Source organism: Dama dama, chromosome X, assembly GCF_033118175.1.
Source record: "Dama dama isolate Ldn47 chromosome X, ASM3311817v1, whole genome shotgun sequence".
Classification (NCBI taxonomy): domain Eukaryota; kingdom Metazoa; phylum Chordata; class Mammalia; order Artiodactyla; family Cervidae; genus Dama; species Dama dama.
In genome coordinates, this window is record NC_083714.1 from 8,160,828 (window position 1) to 8,184,655 (window position 23,828).

Sequence of the window (23,828 nt, forward strand, 5' to 3'; positions counted from 1 at the left end):
GGCGCGTGGGTCTCCGCCGCTCGCCAGCGCCCTCGAAGGCCGGGTGGAGTCTGGGGGGCATTTCTTTCTCCCCCACCTCGACCCCCGATTCCTCTCTCCGCCGCCCGGCACCACGATCCGGGGGGCGCCCCAGCCTCGAGACTCCTGCCCAGGGCCTCCACTGCGGTGTGGATGTTCGGCTGCGGGGCGCCGCCAGGCCAGGGACTCCAGGGCTACGGGCGCGGGTCCGGCGGGACCCGGCGGCCGGGATGCCACTGAGCTCCGGAGGGGGGGTCACGGGGTTCCCCAGCCTGCGCTGGCCTCGGTCTCCGGGTCCCGCCGGGACGAGGGGCACGACGGGGCGGGGCGGGCGGCGGGGAGGTGATCTCACTCCCCCCGCCCTCACGTCCCCCGCCCTCCCCGCCCCCTCCCCGCGCGCACGCCCGCCCCGCCCCGCCCCCGCCCCCGCCCCGCCGCCTCAGCCGCCGCAGCATCAGCATCGCAGTCTCGCTCGGGCGGCTGGTCCGAGGCCGGCGCGTGCGGAGGCTGGGCGGGCAGCCCGAGAGGCGGCCACAGCGCAGGTAAGGCGGCCAGGCCAGCCCTCGCAGGGGCCGCGCGGGCAGCGCCCCGAGCCTCCTGTCCCAGCCCTTCCCGGAGGGGTTGGAGTGGTAGGCGGGTGGGCGAGAGCGGGGTGCCCCACCCGGACCAGCCCGCGACCACCGGCGGAGCGGCCAGAGCTCCACCCTGGCCGGGCGCTCAGCTCCGGGCCCCGCAGAGCGCAGCGGGGCAGGGAAGGAGCATCCCCGACAGGTGAAGACTACCTGGGCGGCGCCCCCAATGCCGACTCTCCGGGGGGAGTCGGGCAGGGTCGGTGCGGGCCGATGGGGGGCCGAAGTTGACACGTCTCGCCGGGTGTGCGCGCGCGGGTGAGAAGGCAAGAGGGGTGGGACCCAGGGACCCCCACCCACGCGTCCCCATCAGCCGCCGTGGGGTGTGGCCCTGGGCGTGGCTGCCCCCCTTCCCCCGTTCAGGATCCTGTTTGGTGGAATATTAAGCTTCCCTGTGTGCTTGGGGGGCAGGTTGGACAAGGCCGCCCAGCAGTGGGGGGGCAGGGGAGGGAACTGGGCTGGGCGCTGCCCTGCTCTCTGCCCCAAGGTAGGAGAGGGGGGGCTTTGTTCTCCTGGTTTCTAAACCCCAACCTGGCCTCCCCAGGGTTCCCCTCCCCCCTTGTGCCAAAGACCAGAGTCTCCCGCCTTGGAGCCCGCAGGTTCTGCAGGCTCTCGGGACCCAAAGAGGGCACCCCAAGTGAGGTGGGCCTGGACACCCACTAGGGTGCCACTGGGCACATGGATGTAGACTGTGGCCCATCAGGTAGGGGAGGTGCAGGAAGAGGGGGCCGCGTTGGTCTAGTCGTGACTCGGCCCTGCCCACTGCAGGGCTTGTGCCCATGGCCATCTTCCTTCTGGCTGTCTAGTTATGGGAGGAGATGGCATTTCCTCTTGCCGCTTCCTAGGGTAAATTTTGGGAGACTCTTGGTTGACATGCCCAGGGCCATCCGCCCCCCCCCCCCAAGAAGTGGGGGGCCTGACACCCCCTTCCAAGGAGGTGCCCTACTTCCAGTTAACTCCACCCAGAGAGCAGGGGCTTCTGGGCAACCCGGTGCCATCTCTGCTGACTCACGTGGCCCTGAGGGTGAATAAGCCAGTAACGCTTCCCTCCCATGAAGTGCCTCCGAGTCCCACCTTCCTGGTCCCCTGTGGGGTGGCTGGGGTGGGGTGGGGGGGCCTCTCGCCTCTGACCAACGCCTTGCTGCAGGTGATGGGGCTCAGCCCAGCTTGGCCAATCACAGGGCCTCCATGCAACACCCACAGGTGCACCCATGGGCTCCTTAGCTCTCGTGGGGGGCTCTTGGCTAATCTATGGCCACATGGCAAGCCCTTATCAGTGCTGAGGTTGCGACACCCCTCCACCTGATGTTTGTCTTTGCTACATCCTTTCTTTTCATGTGTGTCTCTTTCTCTTCATGTGTGTGTGTGTGATCCCCAAAGTAATACATCTTATTGTGCTGGGCTTGAAATATACAAAAAATAAAAAAAGAACAAAAGAAATTAGGGATCTTTGGGGATCTGATCACAGAGAGAGACCCCCGCTCAGCACACCCCAGCCTCAGTCTCCCTGCTTGGTTACAAACCACTCCCAAGAGTCTCCTCCCCCAGCGCCCAGCCCCCTGCCACCGGGCAGTCAGGAGCTCCTCCCAGCTCAGGAGCTCCAGGGCCCACAGGGCGCGCAGTCATTCACGGGGCAGCATGCCCTGCTGGGTGCCTGCCTGTGCCAGGTTCAGGGCTGCCCATGGAAAAGCCAGGGACACACTGGACCCGCACCTTCTTTGTCTCCAGATGGGTTTTCTGTTTTCCTTTGTGACTCCCCACAGGGTAAGAGGAGACAAGAATTGAGGCAGGGCCTTGTCCTGGGCCTACTCCAGTGGGCAGACGTGCCCAGGCTGTGTGCCCCCATCAGCCTCTTCCTGTGCCAGGGTGGGTAGCTTCCATGGCACGCACTTGGGCGAGGCCAGCTGGGGAGGCGCCCCTGTGCCACACCCGCCATTGCATGGCCCAGAGACGCAGGCCCTTCTGCCCTTTCCCCTCTGAATCATGGCATTCTTGGCTGTCACGTGGGGTGTGGACCCCTTCATCTGCAAGGTCCCTTTCAAGGCAGACTGTCCCTGGTGCCCCTCTTGATGGACAGAATGTCTCCTGGGACACTCTTTCTGTCCAGGGGGCAAGCAGCCTTGCCGTGCCTGCCCTGGCGAGCCAGGGCGAAGGTGCGATGGAAGCCTTTCTCCAACCCCTTCTTGGGGGTGACACAGGAGTGGGTGGGAGCAGCTTCCCAGGGGGTGCCCTGGGCTGAGCAGGGGTCTGTTCTGGGGGAGAATGGAATAACGGAGCCCACTTCCCTCTTCCACCAGGCACCCCCGCCACATGGCATCAGTGGCCATCCAGAGTGCTGTCCCCCCAGAGCTGTGCCCCACCCTGGGATGTGGACCGTGAGGGAGAGAAAGGATCTGAACCCCCGCTCTAGGGTCCCAGGTGGGCTGCTGGCTTGGCCCTGTTCCTCCTCCCCTAATTGGGAAGGCTGGGTTGAGGTCCCTGGGTGGGGCCTTACACCCCCCACCAGTTTTCTCCCTCCTGCTAGCTCTGACCTGGCCATTACTGGATGCTCCCCCCCACCCTGCTCTCAGCTGCCTCCTTATACCCTCACCCCCCACCTGTTAGCTTCCTCCTCCCTCTGCTCGCTTCCTGCCCCATCGCTGTGGGGGGGGCACGCCACTGTCCCCCTCTCTTTGGTCCCCACACACCCTTGTCCCTTGTCTCCCCATTTCCCCTTTTGTCTGTCTCCCATCTCAGAGTGACCACCTCCTAGCCTGCGTCCACTGGGTTGGGCCCCGGCCTCCCGTGGAGCTTTGTCTGACCTGCAGGGTGGCCAGGGCGGGGGCGGGGGGCACCTGGTGGCCGCCAGCCAAGGACTGGGGGCAGTCAGCAGAGGCTGGCCCACCTTCTCCCCAGACATCAACAGGATCTTTGTGGCTTCCTAGAGGCTGTGGTCTGCGAGCGGGAGGGGCCGGAGGGTGGTGAGTTCCTATGCAGGGGAGGGTCTGGATGGACTGCTGGTCTTTCTAGCTTTTCTTTGTCCAGTGCCCCCCACCCGAGGCCTGGGCCTACGTCCCCACCCCCCGCCATGTTCTCCCCAGGTCACAGAGCTGGGGGAGGGGGTTGCAGACCCACCCTCTCCCCTGCAACGGGGCAGCCACTGCCAGCCTCTGGCCCTCAACCTAGTAGGGCCAACCGGGACAACCTCGGGTTGAGAGGAGCAGGAGGGCTGCGGTGTCCTAGGCCTGGCCCTTCCTGCCCTTCTGGTGTGTCCCAGGAGCCAGGCTTCCCTCGGAAGTGTTCAGAGCCAGGCAGCTGGTCTGGAGGTTTGCACCAGGGCAGCTTTCTGTGTGTGTGTGTGTGCGCGTGTGTGTGTGTGTGCATGGCTTCCCCATATTCCTGTTTGCATGCATGAGCATTAGCCATCTCATTGCAAGTGTGCAACCGTGTGTGTGTTTCCTTGTGCTTGGGAGAGTGTGTGCACACAGATTGTCCTGTGCCGCGTGGATCCTGTGCTAGGAAGGGGCGGGGCTGATGCTGGTGGTGGCTTCAGAGGCCGTGTGTGTATGTATGTGTGTGTGTGTGTGTGTGTGTGTGTGTTTCCCTGTGTGCGGTGGGGGCTTCCTGCTTGGGATGGGGGGTGCCCTCTGGCCCCTCCCCTGGCCGCCTGCGTTCATGCCTTAGGAATGCTGAGGCCCAGGGGACAACAGAGCCTCCATTGTCCATCTCCAGGCTTCCGGTGCCCCCTCTGCCCTTTAACCCTTTGGAACAGGGAGCCCTGAGGCAACCAGAGAGGCCCGGCTGTGTCTGAGCTGTTTCCAGGAGGCCCCTTCTCACTTGGGCCAGGTGTCCCGGGGCCAGCGGGGCTGCGCAGCTCGGGGTGGGCCTTGGGCCGGGCCCCTCCTGCCTCTCCCGTTGTCCGGGCACCCTTCATCTCCCATAGGGCCTGCCACCTTCTCTCCTCTGGGGTCCTGGAGCAGATATATGTCGCCCTCTCTTGCCCGGTCCCCAAAGCCCCCAGCCCCCTTCTGGTGCCAGGTTCATTTCTCAGGATGCGGGCTTGCGACCTTATCCTGAGCCCACTTTCCAGACCTAGAGGGAGGGCTTAAAGGGGATGAGGGGGCCCCATTTTTAGGCCGTGGGCATCAGTTTTCCCAACTGGCCACACATCCTGGGAACCTCTCTGCTGCCCAGGAAGGGAGTCCATGCCACCCCTGAGCTGAATCTGGAAAGAGGGGCCCTCTAGGTAGCCAGGTCTTTGTGAGAGGGGCCCTGGAGCCTTTGGTTTACAGAAAGGGGTCAGAGCATCCCAAGGTTCTGCATGGCCAGGAAGAGAGGAGCCAGAAACCAAGAGCTGTCTGCCTTCTCTTGTGCAGAGTCCTGGGTGGGGGGGGGGAGGGGTTGAGGGGTAGGGTGGTTTCTGCTCTGTGCTGAGACGGGATGTGGGTCGCCTTCTACTTCCGCATGGCCTGCTCCCAAGAATTCCCTCCCGGTTGCCCACATTTGCCTGCCATCTGCCTAGCAAATAGGCCCTTCCCCAGGGGGCAGGCTGGCTTGGAGTGCATCCCTGTCCAGGCCCCTGACCCTCTGTGAACGCAGGCAGGTGTACACACAAGGATGCCTGAGACGCCCAGAGGCAAGCTGATCCCCCTGGAGTCGTCTTTGGCGGCTTTGGGGGCCTCCATGGCATCTAGAACCCCATACCTGGTGAGCATGGTGCTCCGGTTCTCTGAACCTCAGTTTCCTCAATGTATACAATGGAGATAATGATAGTACTGCTCCCCCAGGGTCATTTTCGGGATTCAATGAGTGATGCATGTAAGGCTATTTAGAAGCGTTCCTGGCATGTGGGACGTGCTGGCCACAAATTCAGTTAATAAAATAGGAAAGGTGGGAATGTCCAACTGCCGTTGGGGAGATTTCCACCCCCCTTCCTTTCTCATTGGAGACCGTCCGCTCTCCCCTCTCTCCCACAAAGGGTTAACCTCTGCCCCACCCCTTCCTTACCCTGTAAGGAGAATGGTCCATTACAGGTGAGCTGGCGTTGCCTTGGAGACCGCAGCCTTGTAGGGGCTGAGGGCGTGCTCTCCCTGAGGGTGGGGCGAGGCTGGGACTCAGCAGCTTCCTCTAAGACTTCTGGCCGCCCCCCCACCCCCCTACCACGGTACCTGTGGGGGCTCCCACCCAGGAGCCTCTTTTCTGTAGTATCTAAATTACCCATTAGGTTGCGGCAAGCTTTCCTCCCTTCTTCCCCCATCTTTGCCAGTGGAGGGAGCTGGCTCCCATCTCCATGGAAACCCGCCAGCCACAGCCTGGTGGGGAGGGTGAGGAGGAGCCTTAAAGAAACACAGTGCCTGGGGTGGAGGTGACACCCACCCCACCCCATTTGTATACCCACCGACAGCCTGGAAGATTCCCCACCAGCCCTGCTGAGCAGACAGCCCAGATGTAGGTGGCCCCAAGCGCCCCTTCAGGCCTACCAGATCATGGCCCTGGCACTGCCACTCTGGACTATCTTATATACCCAGGCTGAGCCCCCAGCCCTGCCCCCTGCTCGGAACAGACCAGCGGGGGCACCTTCCTGTGGCAGGGGAATTTCTGTCCATGGGAAGGGGCTGGGAGGAGGCCAGCTAGGAGGTTCCCAGAGTGTGTGCAAGGAGAAAAGCAGCCCTCCCAGATCTCAGCCTGGCTTCACGACCTCCCAAGTGTGCCCCCCCACCACCCCGCCCTGTCCCCACTTAGAGGATGGAGGCCAGAGGAGAGGATTGGCCTGAGGATTCGGGCTGTGGCCGGTGTGGGGCTCCTCCAGGGTCTCACTGAGGTGCTCCCTGCTGGCTCTTGCACCTCGGAGCCTGCCACGCCCTTTCTCCCTCCCTGCCTGCCCCTGTTGAGCTGGGCCGTGGATGCATGGGCACCCCCTCTGCCCTGGGGCAGCTCGCTGAATGCCAGCAGAAATCTTGGAGGGAGGTCCTCTGAGTGCTTGTCCCTCCTCCCTTGTGGGACTCCCCACCTGCTTCCTAAGGGTCTGCCAGCAGCAGCTTGTTTCATCTGTAACCGCCCCCCATCCTACGGCCACAAGTGGCCAGGGCCCTGCCGCTCTGTATCTGTTGTTGCAGGCTTTGTTTGTCTCTGCCTTCTGTTGGTCTCTCCACCATCCAGCCTGACCTCCGAGCCCAAGAAGCCCCATTCCTGTGACTCGGGTCCATCTCCTCTCCCCCCCCAACTCCGGCCCTTGCCTGGCATACCCCTGTCTACAAGGATGTGGAAAAGGTGCTGCGCCTGGGCACACACACTCGAGTGCACACGCACATACACACCCCTCACTCATCTTGCTCTTTCGGCCATTTCTCATCAGTTGCTTTTTGCTTTTTGTCTCGTCCTTTGTGCTCCTCGCCCTTCTCCTCTCCCTTTCCCCGCTGCCCGGGTCTCTGTTTCTGGGTTTCTCCACGTGGGTTACTGTGGTGGTCCAGCATCTGTCTTTGTCTCCCATTCCCTGCCCCCCCCAGCCCTCCTGCTCTGTCTCTCCTGTTCCCTCCTGCCTCTTTCTCGCCCTGTCTGTCACCTTTCAGTCTTCCCCAGCCTGCCCCCCAGCGCCACCCGCCCCCCCTGCCTTTGCAGACATGGCCTTGGCTCCATCTGTACACCAGCTTGTGGAACACTCCCCCGCCTCCTTTGCCCCTGGAGGTGCTGATAGGGGGTGGGGGGCCTGCTGCACTGACAACCTGAGCTGCTTGCTCTGTAATTGCCTAAGGAATGGGGAGAGATCAGAGACCCAGCCACAGCTGTCAGGGGCGTCCCCAACTTCTGGCTCCTGCCTGGACTCCGGGGGCCTGGGAAGGTGGTGAGCTGGGTGGCAAAGACCAGGAGACTAAAAGAGGTTGAATGTGAGACTGTGGGGTGTCAGGATGGGGCAGTGAGTGGAGCCCATGGGGATTGGGGCTATCCTGTATCCCCTGCATATACACCAGAGTACACATGCCAAACCCCATTCTGGGGACAAGCAGCCATCCTCTTTCCAGCAAAAGGGAGTGCTCCAGCCTCACAGGCCAGAAGGATGGCGTTGAAGATTCTTGCTTGTCTCCCTCCCCTCCCCCTCTGAAGACCAGAGCACTCAGAGCTCCCAAGGCGGCTGTTTGATTGCCTGCCCTCTGATCTGAGTCTCCTACTGCTTCCTACAGGCCTTGAAGCTGAGGCCAAGGCTGCGTGAGGCCCACCCGGCTTGCGTTGACTTGGTGGACCTCCTCCTTTCTGGGACCCAGTTTGGCTCTTGCCCTCAGGAAGTGACCGAGCCATTGCCACTTCCTTACTCTCCTGGTCACTCTCTCGGCCATCAGCCTGCCCATGTTGACCCATCCAGGTGCTTCCTTCCCCGCCTCCCCCTCCAGCTTTGGGTCTGGGAGTCTGAGAGCTCTAGGCTGACAGCTATTCGCTACTGTCCATTTTGCCTGCCGGGTCCCGGGGCAGTCTGCTGAATTCACCATGCTTCTTGGGTCACCTTCTACACAACCAAGTTGTGGCTTCTGGCTGCCTCCTGATTGACTGAGTCTGAATGTCTTGGCATGGCATTCCAGGCCTCCCCACCCACTGCTCCAGCCTTCTGGATGAGGCTGGTCCCCATTTTGATCAGGTCCTGGCTGGGAGGGAGTTTGCCTGGGATGGACTTGGTGAGCTCAGGCATGACGTCCAGGCTCCAGCCCCCGAGCTCTGGGTCACTTTTACTTTTGTCTTTTTCTCACACCTCTTCCTGTTTGGGGGTCACAACTCTCTTCTTGGGAGTGTCTCTTTTTCTCATCGTTGGCAGAGAAGCGCCCTCCACTGGGCCCTCGGTCACTGGGGCTTCTTGCATGCAGAGGTGGCCTGTGCATATAGCTGGCAGACTTGGGCTTGGGGTGGACACATCTATCAGTTGAGCCCTGAAGACTCAGAAAATAAAATCCAGACGGTGGGCCCGGAAGACACTCTAGATGTAAGAAATGCTGTCCTAGAGCTTTTCCTGAGCCCTGCTCTGAGCCTGGCTTGCAGCATCTGGAAGGGGGGAGGCCACAGTTGCCTCTGTTGACCCCCTAGGAGCCCGAGGGACAGCTGAGAGGTGCTTTCCTCGACTCTCTCCTGCCACTTCTTGAGGGCAGGCTTCCTTTCCCCTTCTTTCTTCTTTTTTCCTCAACCTGTTCTATGAAATGCAGCCTTCTTGGTTCCCTTCTCTTCTTGTCCTGTTCCCACTTCCCAAGTCTCCCTGTCCCCCACCAGGTTTTTAGGTCTGAACAGCACCCAGGGATCAGTTGGTTCCGAAACCCCCAGCAATGAGACTGTGACAAGGGTTCTTCTCTACATATGTGTGCATGCATGCTGTGTGTGCACACAGAGATAGCAGACAGGAGTCATGCCCCAGAGACACAGATGCGCAGGAGCAAACGCCTATACTTTTGCGTGCCTGCAGTCATACACACACCCACTCATGAGTGCCTCCCGGTTCCAGAGAAGAGGGACTTGTCCTCCTGCATGTATGCACATAGCCACACAGCTACTGCACACCCACATCCACACTCATGCCCACAGGCCCCTGCTTATGGGCCCTTGAGTCACACATCAGGAGGACGGGCACAGAGAAGCCTGTGCCAGGCCCAGGGGAGCGGATGGGGCAACAAGTTGGTGGTGCCGGAGAGGCAGCTGGTGAAGGAGGCACGGCCATTAGGAAGGGAATGAAAGGCGAACTGGAGGCCCAGACTCTGCTGGTCTCTTCCAGGTTTTCTTCTTCAAAATGGGGGGGTAGGGGGAGGGAAGAGTGGAGGGGGCGGGGCCGGGGGCGGGGCCAGGAGCCCAGGCTCGCCCAGATGTTAGTCACTAACATCCGTCCGTTCTCTCTCCTCCCTTACCTTGCCCTTCCCTTCCTCCCCTCTCGCATTCCCCCCACCCTCGGCTCCCTCCCGCAGCCACCCACCAGCCACCCTTCCCTCCGGCCTGAGCTTTAGCCGAGCCCGGCCGGCTTTGCCGCGCCGAGCCGCCGGCGCCGCCGGGAAGATGGCCATGGCGCTGCGGTACTTGTGGCCTCTCCTCCTCTGCAGCCCTTGCGTGCTCATCCAGATCCCCGAGGAATGTGAGTAATCGGAGGGCGCCGCGGCGCCTCCCTTCTCTGCCGCGCTGGGCTTTTCTTTATTTTCTGCTTCCTCACTTTCTCTGGGTTCCAGACCCCCCGCCCTTCCCTTCCTGGGGACCCGGAGTGCGCAAGAGGTACCCGGACTTTGGATCCCCCCCTGTAAAGTACAGGGTAGAAGACTCGGGCTATATCAGTACCACGGACAGGGACCAGAGACGCGGGAGGGAGGGTGCTGTTTCAGCACCACGGACAGCGGGCCTGGCGCCTGACCCGCCCCCTCGGGCCTCAGTGCCGGCCCCACCCCGCCAAGGATGGGGCAAGCGCGAGAATGTCCTCAGCTAGCTAGACCAAGCCTCACTCCAGCTTCTGACTTGAGTAATCCTATCTGGGGCCCTTGGTAGCCCTTTCCGTGAACTGAGACAGGAAAAGACCCCTTGCGAAGATCCAGCAGCCTTCTGGATCCTTAAAATGTGATATGTAGTTGCTTAGTGGGGGGTTGGAGGTGGGGCTGTTGGAGTAATCCTTTTGAGGGGGGTTCCTGGGGAGGGTGACTACAGGGCTGTGACTGAACGCGAGTATTTGTGTATGCTTTCGAGCTGGACAGACCGTGTAATTTGTCTGGATATATTTTTAGATGTGTGTGGTGTGATACATTGACTAAGTAGGGTGATACATTGACTAAATGGGGATATTCCCGAGTGTGATTTTGATGTTCTGTGTAGGTAAGTTTGTGAGTCACTCTAACCGCTTCTTACTGGTCACATTTGTGAAGCTCTGTAGGTATTTGACTGTTGACATTGGATTGTACTAGTGAGTCATATGGGCCTGTGAGTACCTGTGTGTGGACCGTATGTTACTGTGGGTGTTTTCTCCTGAGTGTGAGAAGGAGGTATAAACACACTGCTATAAGCGGCTTTGGGGCTTGTGTGAGGGACAGTTGACGTGGTAGCATTTGTGTATCTTAAATCTGCTCCTTGTTTGCTCCAGTAGCTTTCCCCCTCACCTTTCCACCTTTGTCTCTGAGCCTGCACCTGTTGGAGGCCAGCATCACTGAGAGATGAGCTGTGTGCTGAGGCTGGGGGAGACTGTCCAAGCCAGGAATGGGTCAGGGGCTGAGAGAGGTGACCATGACTGGCCCCTGACATTGAGGGGCCTTGAGGGTTTGCAGGAGGTGGGGAGGGTCTGATGGGAAGAAAGGTTGGGGCTGTCTCCCTAGATATACACATGGAGCTCCAGGCAGTCACACCCGAAACCCTACCCCAGCTGCAGAAGCACACGGACCAGCCACCTGTATCTAGCCAGGCACAGAGACCCCCCGCAAGAGGACACACGGGGGCACACAGGCACACACAAGTGAGAGGCTGAGGTACAAAGGAACACAGCCACCCACATGAACACAGGAGCGGGTAGGCCACAGAGTCGTACAGTAAATGCAGGCAGGCACTCACAGCCTCCTGAGGTGCTCTGGCCAGACACGTCCGTATAGAGGCACACGGGCAGATGCTCACAACGTCACTGCAGCACTGCCTGGGGCATGCCCACGTGTGCCCAGACTCATATTTTAGCACATTCCCACACATGTGCTTGTCTGCCTCCCTCTTCATCTCCCCCCAGCAGCCTTCAGGCCTTACCCTGCTATGCCTGTGTGTGGAGGGGCATCGGAGACCCACAGCGGGTCTAAGGGGGCCCTGGGCACTGACTGGCACTTGTTATTGACCCTGATGCAACATGGCAAGCAACCTAGTGCCTCCCGGTTGGAAGCTCTCCTCCAGCTCTCTCCCTCCCCGGCCGCTCCAGGCCCCTTTGTCTCCTTCCCCGCTTGCCCCATCCTGTGGTCCCTCTCACTGTCTCTGCCTCTCAGGCTGCCTTCACTGGCCCCTCCCCAGCACAGAACCCTCTCTGCAGTGTCCCCAGGGAGCCCCATCCTCTCTCCTGGGGGCCCCTACACTGAGGTTTTCCGCAGAAACAAAAGCTTTCAGAGGCAGCCCACTGCTGTCAGCCACCCTGGCCAGTGCTCTGCTGAAGCCTGGTGGCACTGGGGGCAGAAGCCCCGGCCTCAGCTCCAGGGAGCTTGGCGGCAGGCTGGGAGGAAGGAAGGGGAAAAATTGAAGCCTGGTGCCAGACTGGCAGGCCCTGGAAACTCAGATTCAGCAGGGCCTTGGGGAGGATTTGGAGGAGAGGGGGCCGCTGGGCTCCGAAGGCTGGGTCCCGGGTAATTGAAAACACTGAGCTGTGCTAATTGGATTAGGAGGGATACGAGCTGGAGCAGGGGAGTGTGCCCTGGCTGCTATAGGCGGGCTGTCTGCCTCTCTGGCTCCCGAGGCATCCTGGGTGGAGGGCGGGGGGTCAGTTCTGCAGGCCCTGCCAGGAGGAGGCAAGGATCTGGCCACAGCGCAGTCTTTGTTAAAGTCACAGATTTCTTTCTCCCTGCCGCTGGAGCTGAGGCCTACTGGCCCTGGCCATTGCCCGAGCCCAGGACTGGTGATCAGGCTGTGTCCTGGAGGTCTTGACCTTGCCATAGCTGTAGCGTGGCGTGTGTCCCCTTCTTACACCCTCTCCCAGCCTCCCCCTCCCCCAGGGTTTTCTGTACTTCTTTCTGCCCAAGTCATCGGGAGACTTGTCAGCCTTTCTCTCATTCTCTCCCTTGCTGCATGGATCTCTCAGATGAAGGACACCATGGTAAGTTGGGGGGAGGGTGGAAATGTTTCCCAGGAGGCCCTGTATGCCTTGTGCCTCATGCAGGCTGCAGTCTTTGCTGGTTCTTGGGTCCTGTGGCACCTGAGGGGGGCGGCCTTGTTCTGTCTCCAGCAGGTGGGTTTCCTCCCTGGCTCTCCACCTGTCTCTGGTGGTCCACCCTTCCCTCTGGTCCTCCTCTCGCCCCCCGTGAGGGGTTTGCCCTGGTTGGTGCCTCTGTCTTTGACTTCCCCTGTCTCTCTTTTCTTTCTTTCACATGCTTTGTCTTTCTGTTTGGCTTCTTCTCTCTCTTCTGGTTTCTTTCTCTGTAACTTTTGGTGCCATCCTCTCTCTGTTCTGGTCCCATCCACCTTTGCCCAGATGCTTTGGGCTCAACTTGCTTCTCCCCACCCCGAAACCCCATGGCCATGTGGCCTGTCAGGCTCCAGACCCGGCTTCTGTCCCCACGGGACAAGGGTGAGGGCTGAAGTGCTCACCACATCTGTCCCCCCTCCCGCCCCAGTGATGGAACCCCCCATCATCACGGAGCAGTCTCCCCGGCGTGTGGTCGTCTTCCCCACAGATGACGTCAGCCTCAAGTGTGAGGCCAGTGGCAAACCCGAAGTGAAGTGAGTGACCATCACCTTCTAAGCCCTGGGGCTGACCACTGACTTGACCCCCAAGCCCTTGTGGTCCCCGGGGCCTTCCCCCTCCTGGGCATCCCTCGCCAGTCAGGGTCGTCACCCTGGCCCAGCCCCTGGCCCAGCTGCCCGGCTTCAGGCCTCCTCTGAGCCTTTTTCTGCCCTACAGGTTTCGCTGGACTCGGGATGGCATCCTCTTCAAACCCAGGGAGGAACTGGGCGTGACTGTGAACCAGGCGCCCCATTCTGGCTCCTTCAGCATCACGGGCAACAGCAGCAACTTCGCCCAGAGCTTCCAGGGCACCTATCGCTGCTTTGCCAGCAACAAGCTGGGCACTGCCATGTCCCATGAGATCCAGCTCATGGCTGAGGGTGCGAGGTGCTGTGGGGACCGGGGAGGGTCTGGGGCACGTGAGCAGGTCCCCAAAACCGATCCGCCGAGCACATGTGAGGCTCCAACCTGAAAGCCGAGCTCTCTCAGCTGGTTGTTAAGAGTACCAAGGGACCGGGCACCCTGCTGGCCCGCAGCCACCTCTTCCCTCCTCGCCCTGTTCTTTTGCCACTCTTTCTGGTCAGCTCCATCCCCCCTTCCCTCTCTTCTGTGCTTTGCCCTTCTTGGCCTTGGGGCTTGCTGCCTGGGGGGTGCCCTGGGAGGGCTTGTTGACTGAAGGAGGGCAGGACTGAGCCTTTCTAAGCCTGGGCTTCGGCTTCTACCCCATCCATCCCTGAGTTGCTGTCTGCTGTCCACCACCCTCCGGTCATCTCCTCCCACGTCCCCTCCATCACTGTGTCTCCTCTCCCCTCCATTGTGCACCTCTCACCTGACCCCTCTGGCTTCCCTTCTTACCGCTGTCTGCCTCTGTCTTTATCTGTGTCGCCCTCTCCCTGGGGTTTCCCCCCCCCCCCCCAGCATTCCATCCTCCTCTGTGAGCTTTCTGCCTCCCGAGCTTGCACTCGTCTCTTTTCCTCTGCCCCTCCAGTTACCTTGGGAACCGTTGCCATGGTTTCTGTGTCAGGATGATGGAAGGGGCTGTGACTCCAGCATCCCACCACGGCTCCCCTCCCCCCATCGCTGCACCTCAGCCTTCCCCCACCCGCCCTCATCCCTTCCTCCTGGTGGGAGCTGAGAGTTGTAGAGAGTTAACCCTTCATGGCCATCTGGCCTCTGGCCCATCCTCTCATCTCCACACTGCGCTGGTCTTGGCCTTGAGCCCAGAGAGGATCCAGAGTCCTCTGCCTCCCTCATGTGCTGCCTCACCAACCTGCGTCCTTGGGTAGCCCTCCTCCTCTCCCTCTGCCCTGCCTTCACCAGGAAGAGACTGGAGACTCCACGGGGCCAGCCTCTCTGTCCCTTCCAGGTACCCCCAAGTGGCCAAAGGAGACAGTGAAACCTGTTGAGGTCGAGGAAGGGGAGTCGGTGATTCTCCCTTGCCACCCGCCCCCCAGTGCAGAGCCGCTCCGGATCTACTGGATGAACAGCAGTGGGTGCCCATGAGGGGCTGCCGCCAGGGGCAGGGGACGGGTCAGTGGGTGTATGTTCCCAGAGGAGGGCTCCTTACCTCTGACCTCTGCCTCCTTCCTTCCCCCCACCCCCCCTCCCGCCCACAGAGATCTTGCACATCAAACAGGATGAGCGGGTGACCATGGGCCAGAATGGCAACCTCTACTTTGCCAACGTGCTCACCTCAGACAACCACTCAGACTACATCTGCCACGCCCACTTCCCTGGCACTCGAACCATCATTCAAAAGGAACCCATTGACCTCCGGGTCAAAGCCAGTGAGTCCCAAAGGCTCTGATACACTGCCCTACTCTTCTCCTACCCTCATGGTGCATCCCATCAGTCTTCTTTGAAGACAGCATGCCCCACACGCCTTCCCTGGGTGTTGAGGGCAGAGATGGGGCCCTCTCTTTAAGAAGACGAAGAGAAGGAAATGGCAACCCACTCCAGTATTCTTGCCTGGAAAAGTCCATGGACAGAGGAGCCTGGCGGGCTGCAGTCCATGGGGTTACATGACTGAGTATGTGTGCATGAGGGTGGAGGGAGATAGGCTGGTAGCAATAAACTGGTAGAACTAAAAAAAAAGAAAAAGACGATGATGAAACTGAGGCTCGGAGGGCTCCCTGGGGTGTCCAGAGTCACCCAGCCTGGGAACATCGTGGGTGGGGGTGGAAGAGTGTGCCATGCTGCTCGCTGTCTCCTCACAGCCAACAGCATGATGGACAGAAAACCACGCCTGCTCTTCCCCACCAACTCCAGCAGCCACCTGGTGGCTCTGCAGGGGCAGCCCTTAGTCTTGGAGTGCATCGCTGAGGGCTTGTGAGTCTGGGTCCCCTGGGAGGTGCGGGGCACGGGTGGAGCCTCTTGTGGGGCGGGGTGTGGGCGGAGCCTCTGCCATGGGGCAGGGCTGAGCTGCCGGGTCCTCTCTCCTCTCTGCTGTCTCCCTTGGCCTCTGTGTGCGGTGGCCCTGGGCAGCCCCACGCCCACCATCAAGTGGCTGCGCCCAAGCGGCCCCATGCCAGCCGACCGGGTCACCTACCAGAACCACAACAAGACGCTGCAGTTGCTGAACGTGGTCGAGGAGGACGACGGCGAGTACCGCTGCCTGGCTGAGAACTCGCTGGGCAGTGACCGCCACGCCTACTACGTCACCGTGGAGGGTATGGCGCCACTGCGGGCATTCAGGCAGCCAGAATGCCATGCCCATAGTCACGGGGAGTGGGGGTGGGCAGAGTCAGGGCCGGCCCGGGAGCTGGCCGCCTGCTGTGAGCTCAGATCGGTTCTCCCCTTCCTTGCAGCTGCACCATACTGGCTACACAAGCCCCAGAGCCATCTGTACGGGCCAGGGGAGACTGCCCGCCTGGAATGTCAAGTGCAGGGCAGGCCCCAACCGGAGGTCACCTGGAGAATCAATGGGATCCCTGTGGAGGGTAAGCAGGGCTTTGAGCAGTGATGGGGAGCGAAGCTGGGGGGCCCAGGGGGTAGTGACTCACTTCCCTGCCCCGGGCCCACGGCCCATCTGCCGTCCACACAGAGCTGGGCAAGGACCAGAAGTACCGGATCCACCATGGAGCCCTGGTCCTGAGCAACCTGCAGCCCAGTGACACTATGGTGACCCAGTGTGAGGCCCGCAACCGCCACGGGCTCCTGCTGGCCAATGCCTACATCTATGTTGTGGGTGAGTGTCAGCCACCTTGCCTTAGAGCCCCCTGGTCCATCCCTGTAGCCCTGCCCCGGGCAAGGCCACCAGGCCGACTCAGCCACCAGCTGGTCTGTGTGCAGTGGCTGCCCTGCTCCTGTCTGGAGCCTTCCCCACGTCTCCCGCCCATCCTGCCAACAGCGGGGCAGGGTCTTGCTGGTATTTCCAGACGAAAAAGCAGCCCCTGAGCCTGGTCCCTGAGCAGAGGCTCACCCTGGCCAGGATGCTTCTGTCCCCAAGCCTCGGGGAAGGTGGGCTTGGGGAGACCCAGAGAGCTTTCAGGAAGAGGCAGGCTGTCAGCGGGTGGGGGGGAACCTCACATAATTGATAGCACGTGGGAGACTGAGACAAGAGGCCAAGAGAGGCTCAGCCTGGCAGGGGCTGTAGCCGGGCGCAGGGAAGCAAGATGGGCAGGGCTCACGGGGCCTGGTGGAGTCACTGTCAGCTTCCAGAGGCTGCCAGCTCTCCTGGGAGAAGCTGCCCTGGTGATCCCTGCGTCTGCCTGCTGACTGCATGTGGGTGCTCGCCAAGCCCTGAGTTCGGCCCTGTCTCCCATGACTGCTCCTCGCTCAGAGCTGCCGGCCAAGATCCTGACCCCAGACAATGAGACATACATGGCAGTCCAGGGCAGCACCGCCTACCTTCTGTGCAAGGCCTTCGGAGCCCCTGTGCCCAGTGTCCAATGGTGCGTGCCCTGACCCTGGTGGCAGGGGGTGGGGGACACCTGGAAGCCATCTTCCAGACCAGGCAAACAGGGAGGGCCAGGGGTCCCAGCCCACTGGGGTCTGAGTGAGGCCTTCCTTGCTTGTCCCAGGCTGGACAGGGACGGAAAGACAGTGCTGCAGGATGAGCGCTTCTTCCCCTATGCCAACGGGACCCTGGGCATCCGAGACCTCCAGGCCAATGACACTGGGCACTACTTCTGCCAGGCTGCTAACGACCAAAGCAACATGACCATTGTGGCTAACCTGCAGGTCAAAGGTCCGATGCCCCTCCCTGCTGCTGCTGATTGTAGCTAGCAGCCCCTCCCTGAGGGAGGGTCAGGGTCTCTGGGGGACCCTGGAATGACCTTCCCCTTCTCATCCTCATCCTCAGATGCCACTCGGATCATGCAGGGGCCCCGCAGTGCAATCGAGAAGAGAGGCTCCCGAGTGATGTTCACGTGCCGGGCCTCCTTTGACCCCTCCCTGCAGCACAGCACCACCTGGCGCAGGGATGCTCTCGACCTGCAGGAGCTGGGGGACAGTGACAAGTGCGGGCCCAGCCCTAACCTGGCCTTGGCAGATGCGGGGGGCGGAGAGGGGGAAAAGCAGGATGCCCAGACCTCCTGGCTTCATCCATGGGGGCAGGGGCGTGACCCGGTGTTGAGCGGGAGGATCTGGCAGGAGAGGGAGGAGGGAGGAGTGGCATGTGGGGGGGGGCAGGGAGTCGTGGGTCCCCTGGGGGGGCTGGAAGGACAAGTGTGCCCCCACCCCCCACCCCCACCAGGTACTTCATAGAAGAGGAGCGCCTGGTCATCCACAGCCTGGACTACAGCGACCAGGGCAACTACAGCTGTGTGGCCAGTACCAAGCTGGACATGGTGGAGAGCCGGGCAGAGCTGCTGGTGGTGGGTGAGTCCCCAGAGGGTATCCACCTCATGGCGCAGAGGCGAGGGAGACATGAGAGCCCAGGCATCCGTCGCAGGGGAAGTGGGCCAGCTTGGTTGTGAGTGGGCCAGAGATCCAACTCCTGTGGCCCCTAGGGAGCCCCGGACCCGTGCCCCAGCTGGAGCTGTCTGATCGCCACCTGCTGAAGCAGAGCCAGGTGCGCCTGTCTTGGAGCCCGGCTGATGACCACAATGCCCCCATTGAGAGTAAGAAGACAGCAGTATGGTACTCTGTTCGCCCTCCCACCTGGCTCCCTGTCCCTTCCTCCAGGAGAGTCAGACTTTGCACGCCCCCCTGACTTGCCACCCACCAATGACTCCACCACCGGTTCACTTCTTGGCAGAGTATGACATTGAATTTGAGGACAAGGAGATGGCGCCCGAGAAGTGGTACAGCCTGGGCAAGGTGCCCGGGAACCAGACCTCCACCACCCTCAAGCTGTCGCCTTATGTCCACTATACCTTTCGAGTCACTGCCATCAACAAATACGGCCCTGGGGAGCCCAGCCCGGCCTCTGAGACTGTGGTCACGCCGGAGGCAGGTGAGCACCAGGGAAAGTCAGGAAAAGGGACAGTGCCCAAGCTCCCTTACTGCCAGGGGTTCTCCTGGGGCGGCGGCTGCCTCCTGACGTCCAGGGTCACAACAGGTCATTTCTTTCTTGGTCTTCGGCCTTCATGGCCTTAGTGGGCGCCCACAGCATTGATGTGTCCACATTACTTTGCAGCCCCGGAGAAGAACCCCATGGACGTGAAGGGGGAAGGAAACGAGACCAACAACATGGTCATCACTTGGAAGGTGAGAGCCCTGGGCCGAGCTCACCCCTGGACCTCAGATCAGGACTCAGGGGTTTGCTACCCCCTCAAAAACCTGGCTGTCCTAAGGACCAGGGACCTTAGGAGCTTTTTTTTTGCTCTCCCCCTCTAGCCGCTACGGTGGATGGACTGGAATGCCCCCCAGATTCAGTATCGAGTGCAGTGGCGCCCCCAGAAGATGCAGGGGGCCTGGCAGGAACAGATAGTCAGTGACCCCTTCCTGGTGGTGTCCAATACATCTACTTTTGTGCCGTATGAGATCAAAGTCCAGGCCGTCAACAGCCAGGGCAAGGGCCCCGAGCCCCAGATCACCATCGGCTACTCTGGGGAGGACTGTGAGTATCAGGTTGGCCCTGCCCATATGCGGGGGGGTGGGGTGGAGCCCGCATGTGCCTCCCTGGCCCACTCTCTGCCCCCCACTCAGGGATCCGGCCCAGTGCCAGCTCCTACCTCTTAATATAGTGCATTCCCTAAGAGTAAGGCTATTTGCTTACATAACTGAAGAGCTGTCTCGCAAATCCAGAAAGACACTACCCATCCATAAGTTGGCATCTATAACTTAACTGTCTGTTTTGATGGCAGCCGATACCCCCAGTGTGGGACCCAGGACTCTCTTTACTGCAGTCCATGGTCCAAGTCAGGATCTCCCACATGGCGTCCACTTATCCTGCTTCTTCCCTTGCCTCGAATCTAGAACATGACCAAATGTTTAGTTTGATTATGCAGTCGAGATCTTTTCTAGTTCCTCTGTCACAGTTACTATTTTCTCTCTCTTTGAGGAGAGACCCTGAGACCATGAGAATGCCCTTGCTCATTAAACTGCCCACCTGTCACATCACATCCAAATCCATCTTCCTGCTGTGGGTGGGCGGAGTCCTGGGCTGGCCTCATCCATGTCACCGGCCCTTTGCAGACCCCGAGGCAAGCCCTCTGCTGGAACCCGTTGAGGCCCTCAATTCGAGCACTGTGCTGGTCAGGTGGCAGTCTGTGGACCCAGCCCTGGTCAAGGGCCACCTCCGGGGATACAATGTAAGAGTCCATCGTGTGGGGGCTGGAGAAATCCCTGGGGTGATGGGTGGGGCGACCAGGAGTGACAGGACTGGGGCTGGGTTTCTGCCAGCTGCTCTCTTGGGAGGGCCGTGAGGAACACATGCTTCTCACCCCACCCTACCCCGACCTGGGTCACTGCCAGACCCTTTCTGTCCTTCTGGGGTCTCCTATCCACCTGCAGGTGACATACTGGTGGGAAGGCAGTCAGAGGAGGCACAGCAAGAGGCATGTCCACAAAGGCCACGTGGTGGTGCCAGCCAATGCCACCAGTGCCATCCTGGGAGGCCTGCGGCCCTACAGCTCCTACCAGCTGGAGGTTCAGGCCTTTAATGGGCGGGGACTGGGGCCTGCCAGTAGGGTGACCTTCAACACCCCTGAGGGAGGTGAGCTCTGTGCCCTGCACCCCTGCCTCCACGCCCCCCATCCCTTCCCACCTGGGGTGACCGGGGCAAGGACTTGCCACTGGTCTCTGTGCCCTGCAGTGCCTGGACACCCCGAGTCGTTGCACCTGGAGTGCCAGTCGGACACCAGCCTGCTGCTGCACTGGCAGCCTCCGCTCAGCCATAACGGCGTGCTCACTGGCTACGTGCTCTCCTACCAACCTCGTACGTGTGTTGTGGGCCCGGCCAGGGGGTGGAGGGGGGAGCCGGGGAGTGGGCCGCACTGGGGGCCAAAGCCCACTGCTCACCTGTCCTCGCAGTGAACGACGGGAGCAAGGAGCAGTTGTCCTTTGACCTTCCGGACCCTGAGCTGCGGACACACAACCTGACCAATCTCAGCCCCCGCTTGCGGTACCGATTCCAGCTGCAGGCCACCACGAAGGAGGGCCCGGGGGAGGCGATCGTGCGGGAAGGAGGCACCATGGCCTTATCCGGTGAGCTGGCGGGGGCTCCAAGCAGGCGGCGAGGGCAGGCCTTGGGGCGGCCTCCAGGTCCCGTGACCCTTCTCTCCATCACCAGGGACGCCGGACTTTGGCAACATCTCCGCCATGGCTGGCGAGAATTACAGCGTGGTCTCCTGGGTCCCCAAGGAGGGCCAGTGCAACTTCGGGTTCCAGATCTGGTTCAAAGCCCTGGGGGGTGAGCCTCAAAAGGGGGTTCAGGGCCCAGAGGGGCTGGGGCTGGCATGGACCCAGGGTGCTGCCAGGCCCTCCCTGCTCAGTCGGATTGCCCTCGCCCCCTACAGATGAGAAGCTGGTGGCTCGTCTCCCACCACAATACGTCAGCTATAACCAGAGCTCCTACACGCAGTGGGACCTTCAGCCTGACACTGACTATGAGATCCAGCTGCTCAAGGAGCAGGTGCTCCTGCACCAGATGGCGGTGAAGACCAACGGCACTGGTGCGGGGGCCGTGGGCAGGCCTAGTCAGCTTCCCTCCATCCCTGGACTGCCCACTGCCCCGCCAGAACCTCTGTGCCCCTAAGCCCATGATGGAGAAAAGACTGGGTCCCTGAAAATAGCCCTTTTTTTTCATATCCTCCACTGGTCCTATTGCCAGGGAAGCCGTTTCTACTGAAGGTCTTCCTCCCTGTTCCCCCAGAGGGCCCCCCGACTTTCCCTTCCCCGATCAGCTCACCCCTCCCTCCGGCTGTCTGAAGTCCTCAGACATCCTCAGCTGCTCTTGTGAAGTCCCTGGCGTGGGGGGTCCCTGGCATGGGGGCTTGGCAGGGTTGGGGGTTGGCAGGGGACAGAGCCAGAGGCTTAGAGGGAGGCCCTTGCCCAAGGCCGGGGACTGATGGGGCAGGCTCAGGTCCTGCAACTGCAATGCCCCTGGGGGCCCCCCGCATTCAACCCTGGCCTTGGCCTCAGTCTCCTGCCTCCTCTCCCCTCCCCAGGCCGAGTGAGACTGCCTCCCACTGGCTTTGCCACCGAGGGCTGGTTCATTGGCTTTGTCAGCGCCATCGTCGTCCTGCTTCTTGTCTTACTCATCCTGTGCTTCATTAAGCGCAGCAAGGGTGGCAAGTACTCGGGTACATCCCGGCCGTGCCCCCCCCTCACTCGGTCCCTGAGCCCGGGCAAGACAGCATGGGCGTGCTGGGGGCGGCGGGCAGGTGGCCCGAGGGGAGTTGTCGGCGTTGAGTGTGCGAAGGACTGGGCCCATGTGCCTGGGGCCGGGCTGGGTGATGGGGCAGGGTGAGCAGCTGGGCCTGTTCTGTGTCTGCAGTGAAGGACAAGGAGGACACCCAGGTGGACTCGGAGGCCCGGCCCATGAAGGACGAAACCTTCGGCGAGTACAGGTGAGCTGGGGGTGGAGCCCATGCCCCCAGGCCGCCCAGCGGCACGCTTTGTGTGTGTGACTGCATCTCTTTGTCTCTCCTTTGTGCTGCGGGGTTGATGGCAGGTCCCTGGAGAGGTAAGGCTGGGCTGTCACACTCGGGGGGCAGGGACCCTCCTGTGGGTGCTTTGTGCCAGGCCAGTGCACTCCCCATGCCGCCCGATCCTACAGGTTCCTGGTTCAGGGACCAGCCAACAACACTGACACTCAGCTCCCAAGCCTCCCTGTCCCTGTCCCTGTCTCCAGGGACGGGCTGGATGGGCACCCCTGCTCAGCCCGTCTGGAGACGGGCGCCCCCACACCCCCAGGGTGCAGGCATGTAAGCTGCACGTGTCCAGAGTGAGGGCCTTGTCCCCAGTGTGCTCAGAACACACAGAAGGGGGGTCGAACCCAGGCCTACCATCTCAGGCCAGAGGCTGCCTGCTCCTGCTGGGTACCATCGGGTCATCTCCCATGGTCCCCGCCCTCCCCTTGCAGTGACAACGAGGAGAAGGCCTTTGGCAGCAGCCAGCCATCACTCAACGGAGACATCAAGCCCCTGGGCAGTGATGACAGCCTGGCTGACTACGGAGGCAGCGTGGACGTCCAGTTCAATGAGGATGGCTCCTTCATCGGCCAGTACAGCGGAAAGAAGGAGAAGGAGGCAGCAGGGGGCAACGATAGCTCTGGGGCCGCATCCCCCGTCAACCCTGCCGGGACCCTGGAGTAGCGGGGTCCGGCCAGGCCAGGCAGAGCACCGCCCAGGTTGCGGGGCTGTCAGAGGTCACCACGATGGCCCAGCCCGAGACCTGTGCTGGGTCCCTGACCCTGGGACTGAGGCCCGTCCTTCTCTCCAGTGAGTTGGGGGGCCGAGGAGGGTATCTCGCTGCCTCAATGCCCCCTTCTGACTCCCTGGTCCCCACTTGATTGCCAAAACCCAGCTGCTCTGCTTCTTGGGCACACACTGCTTTTTCACTCCAGCTCGGGGGCCACTCACATGCCAGGAGTTTTCAGGTGCTGCCTTGCCGGCCTTTGGGCAGGGTGAGGCTGTGGTTGGGGCGAGGAGGCAGGCACTGCTGTGGAGGGGCTCTCCCCAGGACCAGGGTTGGCACCTCCAGCCCCAGCCACTCGTTGGCCAGTCAGACTGGGACAGGGGACCAAAGTCGGTGTCCCCGCCATCTGCCCCATCTTCTCGGCCATCTCTGCTCCAACTGGGATGGGAACTGAACAAGCTGGCCACGGGTACAGAGGGGGCCATCTAAACAGACCAGAGTCCCCCTCCCCGACTGCCTGTGTCAACTTGGCCCACCCCACCCTGCAGCTGGCTTTCAGGAGTTCCAGACACACGCTGCCTTCGGTGCCCACCACACAACATCCAAGTGGGCTCCGCTGTCCCTGCCCAGGCCCACCTCCTCCCCTGGCCCCAGGACCCCTTACCAACCCATGCCCCCAACCCCAGTCTGAACTTGTTCAGCCCCTTGCTCAGCGATCCCCCCCAGCCCCGCCCCGCCCCCACCTTGGAAATGTAAATACACCGCGACTTTGCAAGTTTGTGCTCTCACCCTTTCCCCATATGCCACTAGTGTGTAGGCAGATGTCTGAGTCTCTAGGTGGTTTCTAGGTTTTCTAGCAATTAGCTTTGATGATCCCATCCCAGGAAAAAAGAAAAACAGACAAAAAAAAAAAAAAAAAAAGGAAAGATCGGTTCTCCCAGCAGCCACCATCGCCCCGAATGCCTTTGCTTGGTCTGTCAATGAGCCCTTTACAAAAAACAGAAGTATATATATATATGTACATAAATATCAGAATTATAAAAGGCAAATAAAAA

General features: G+C 61.1%; 1 protein-coding gene across 5 annotated transcripts; it reads left to right on the top strand.

Annotated features, from left to right (window-relative positions):
• The first annotated feature begins 459 nt into the window (after positions 1-459).
• L1CAM (L1 cell adhesion molecule) lies at positions 460-23,828 on the top strand. Of its 5 annotated transcripts, XM_061136375.1 has the most exons (30): positions 460-560; positions 2,945-3,065; positions 7,805-7,983; positions 9,557-9,720; positions 12,385-12,399; positions 12,917-13,022; positions 13,204-13,406; positions 14,393-14,515; positions 14,643-14,813; positions 15,243-15,354; positions 15,511-15,695; positions 15,834-15,965; positions 16,070-16,213; positions 16,808-16,919; positions 17,049-17,215; positions 17,330-17,486; positions 17,723-17,847; positions 17,979-18,089; positions 18,227-18,424; positions 18,608-18,678; positions 18,808-19,030; positions 19,609-19,724; positions 19,927-20,128; positions 20,228-20,350; positions 20,446-20,619; positions 20,705-20,824; positions 20,931-21,086; positions 21,582-21,716; positions 21,911-21,983; positions 22,499-23,828. In XM_061136375.1, the coding sequence occupies exons 4-30, from the start codon at positions 9,645-9,647 to the stop codon at positions 22,728-22,730; spliced, it is 3,762 nt and encodes a 1,253-aa protein (XP_060992358.1). In that variant the 5' UTR covers positions 460-560; positions 2,945-3,065; positions 7,805-7,983; positions 9,557-9,644; the 3' UTR covers positions 22,731-23,828. The 5 variants fall into 5 exon arrangements, with proteins under 5 accessions (XP_060992358.1, XP_060992356.1, XP_060992360.1 ...); XM_061136373.1 differs by lacking the exon at positions 7,805-7,983; XM_061136376.1 differs by lacking the exon at positions 2,945-3,065 and having other exon boundaries at positions 512-560.

Bases quoted from the DNA above. Each gene is read 5' to 3' on its own strand.
- L1CAM (XM_061136375.1), top strand. From the start codon at position 9,645: ATGGCCATGGCGCTGCGGTACTTGTGGCCTCTCCTCCTCTGCAGCCCT. The intron at 14,516-14,642 runs GTGGGTGCCCAT...TCCCGCCCACAG, and splicing joins GATCTACTGGATGAACAGCA to AGATCTTGCACATCAAACAG. The intron at 15,355-15,510 runs GTGAGTCTGGGT...GGCCCTGGGCAG, and splicing joins GAGTGCATCGCTGAGGGCTT to CCCCACGCCCACCATCAAGT.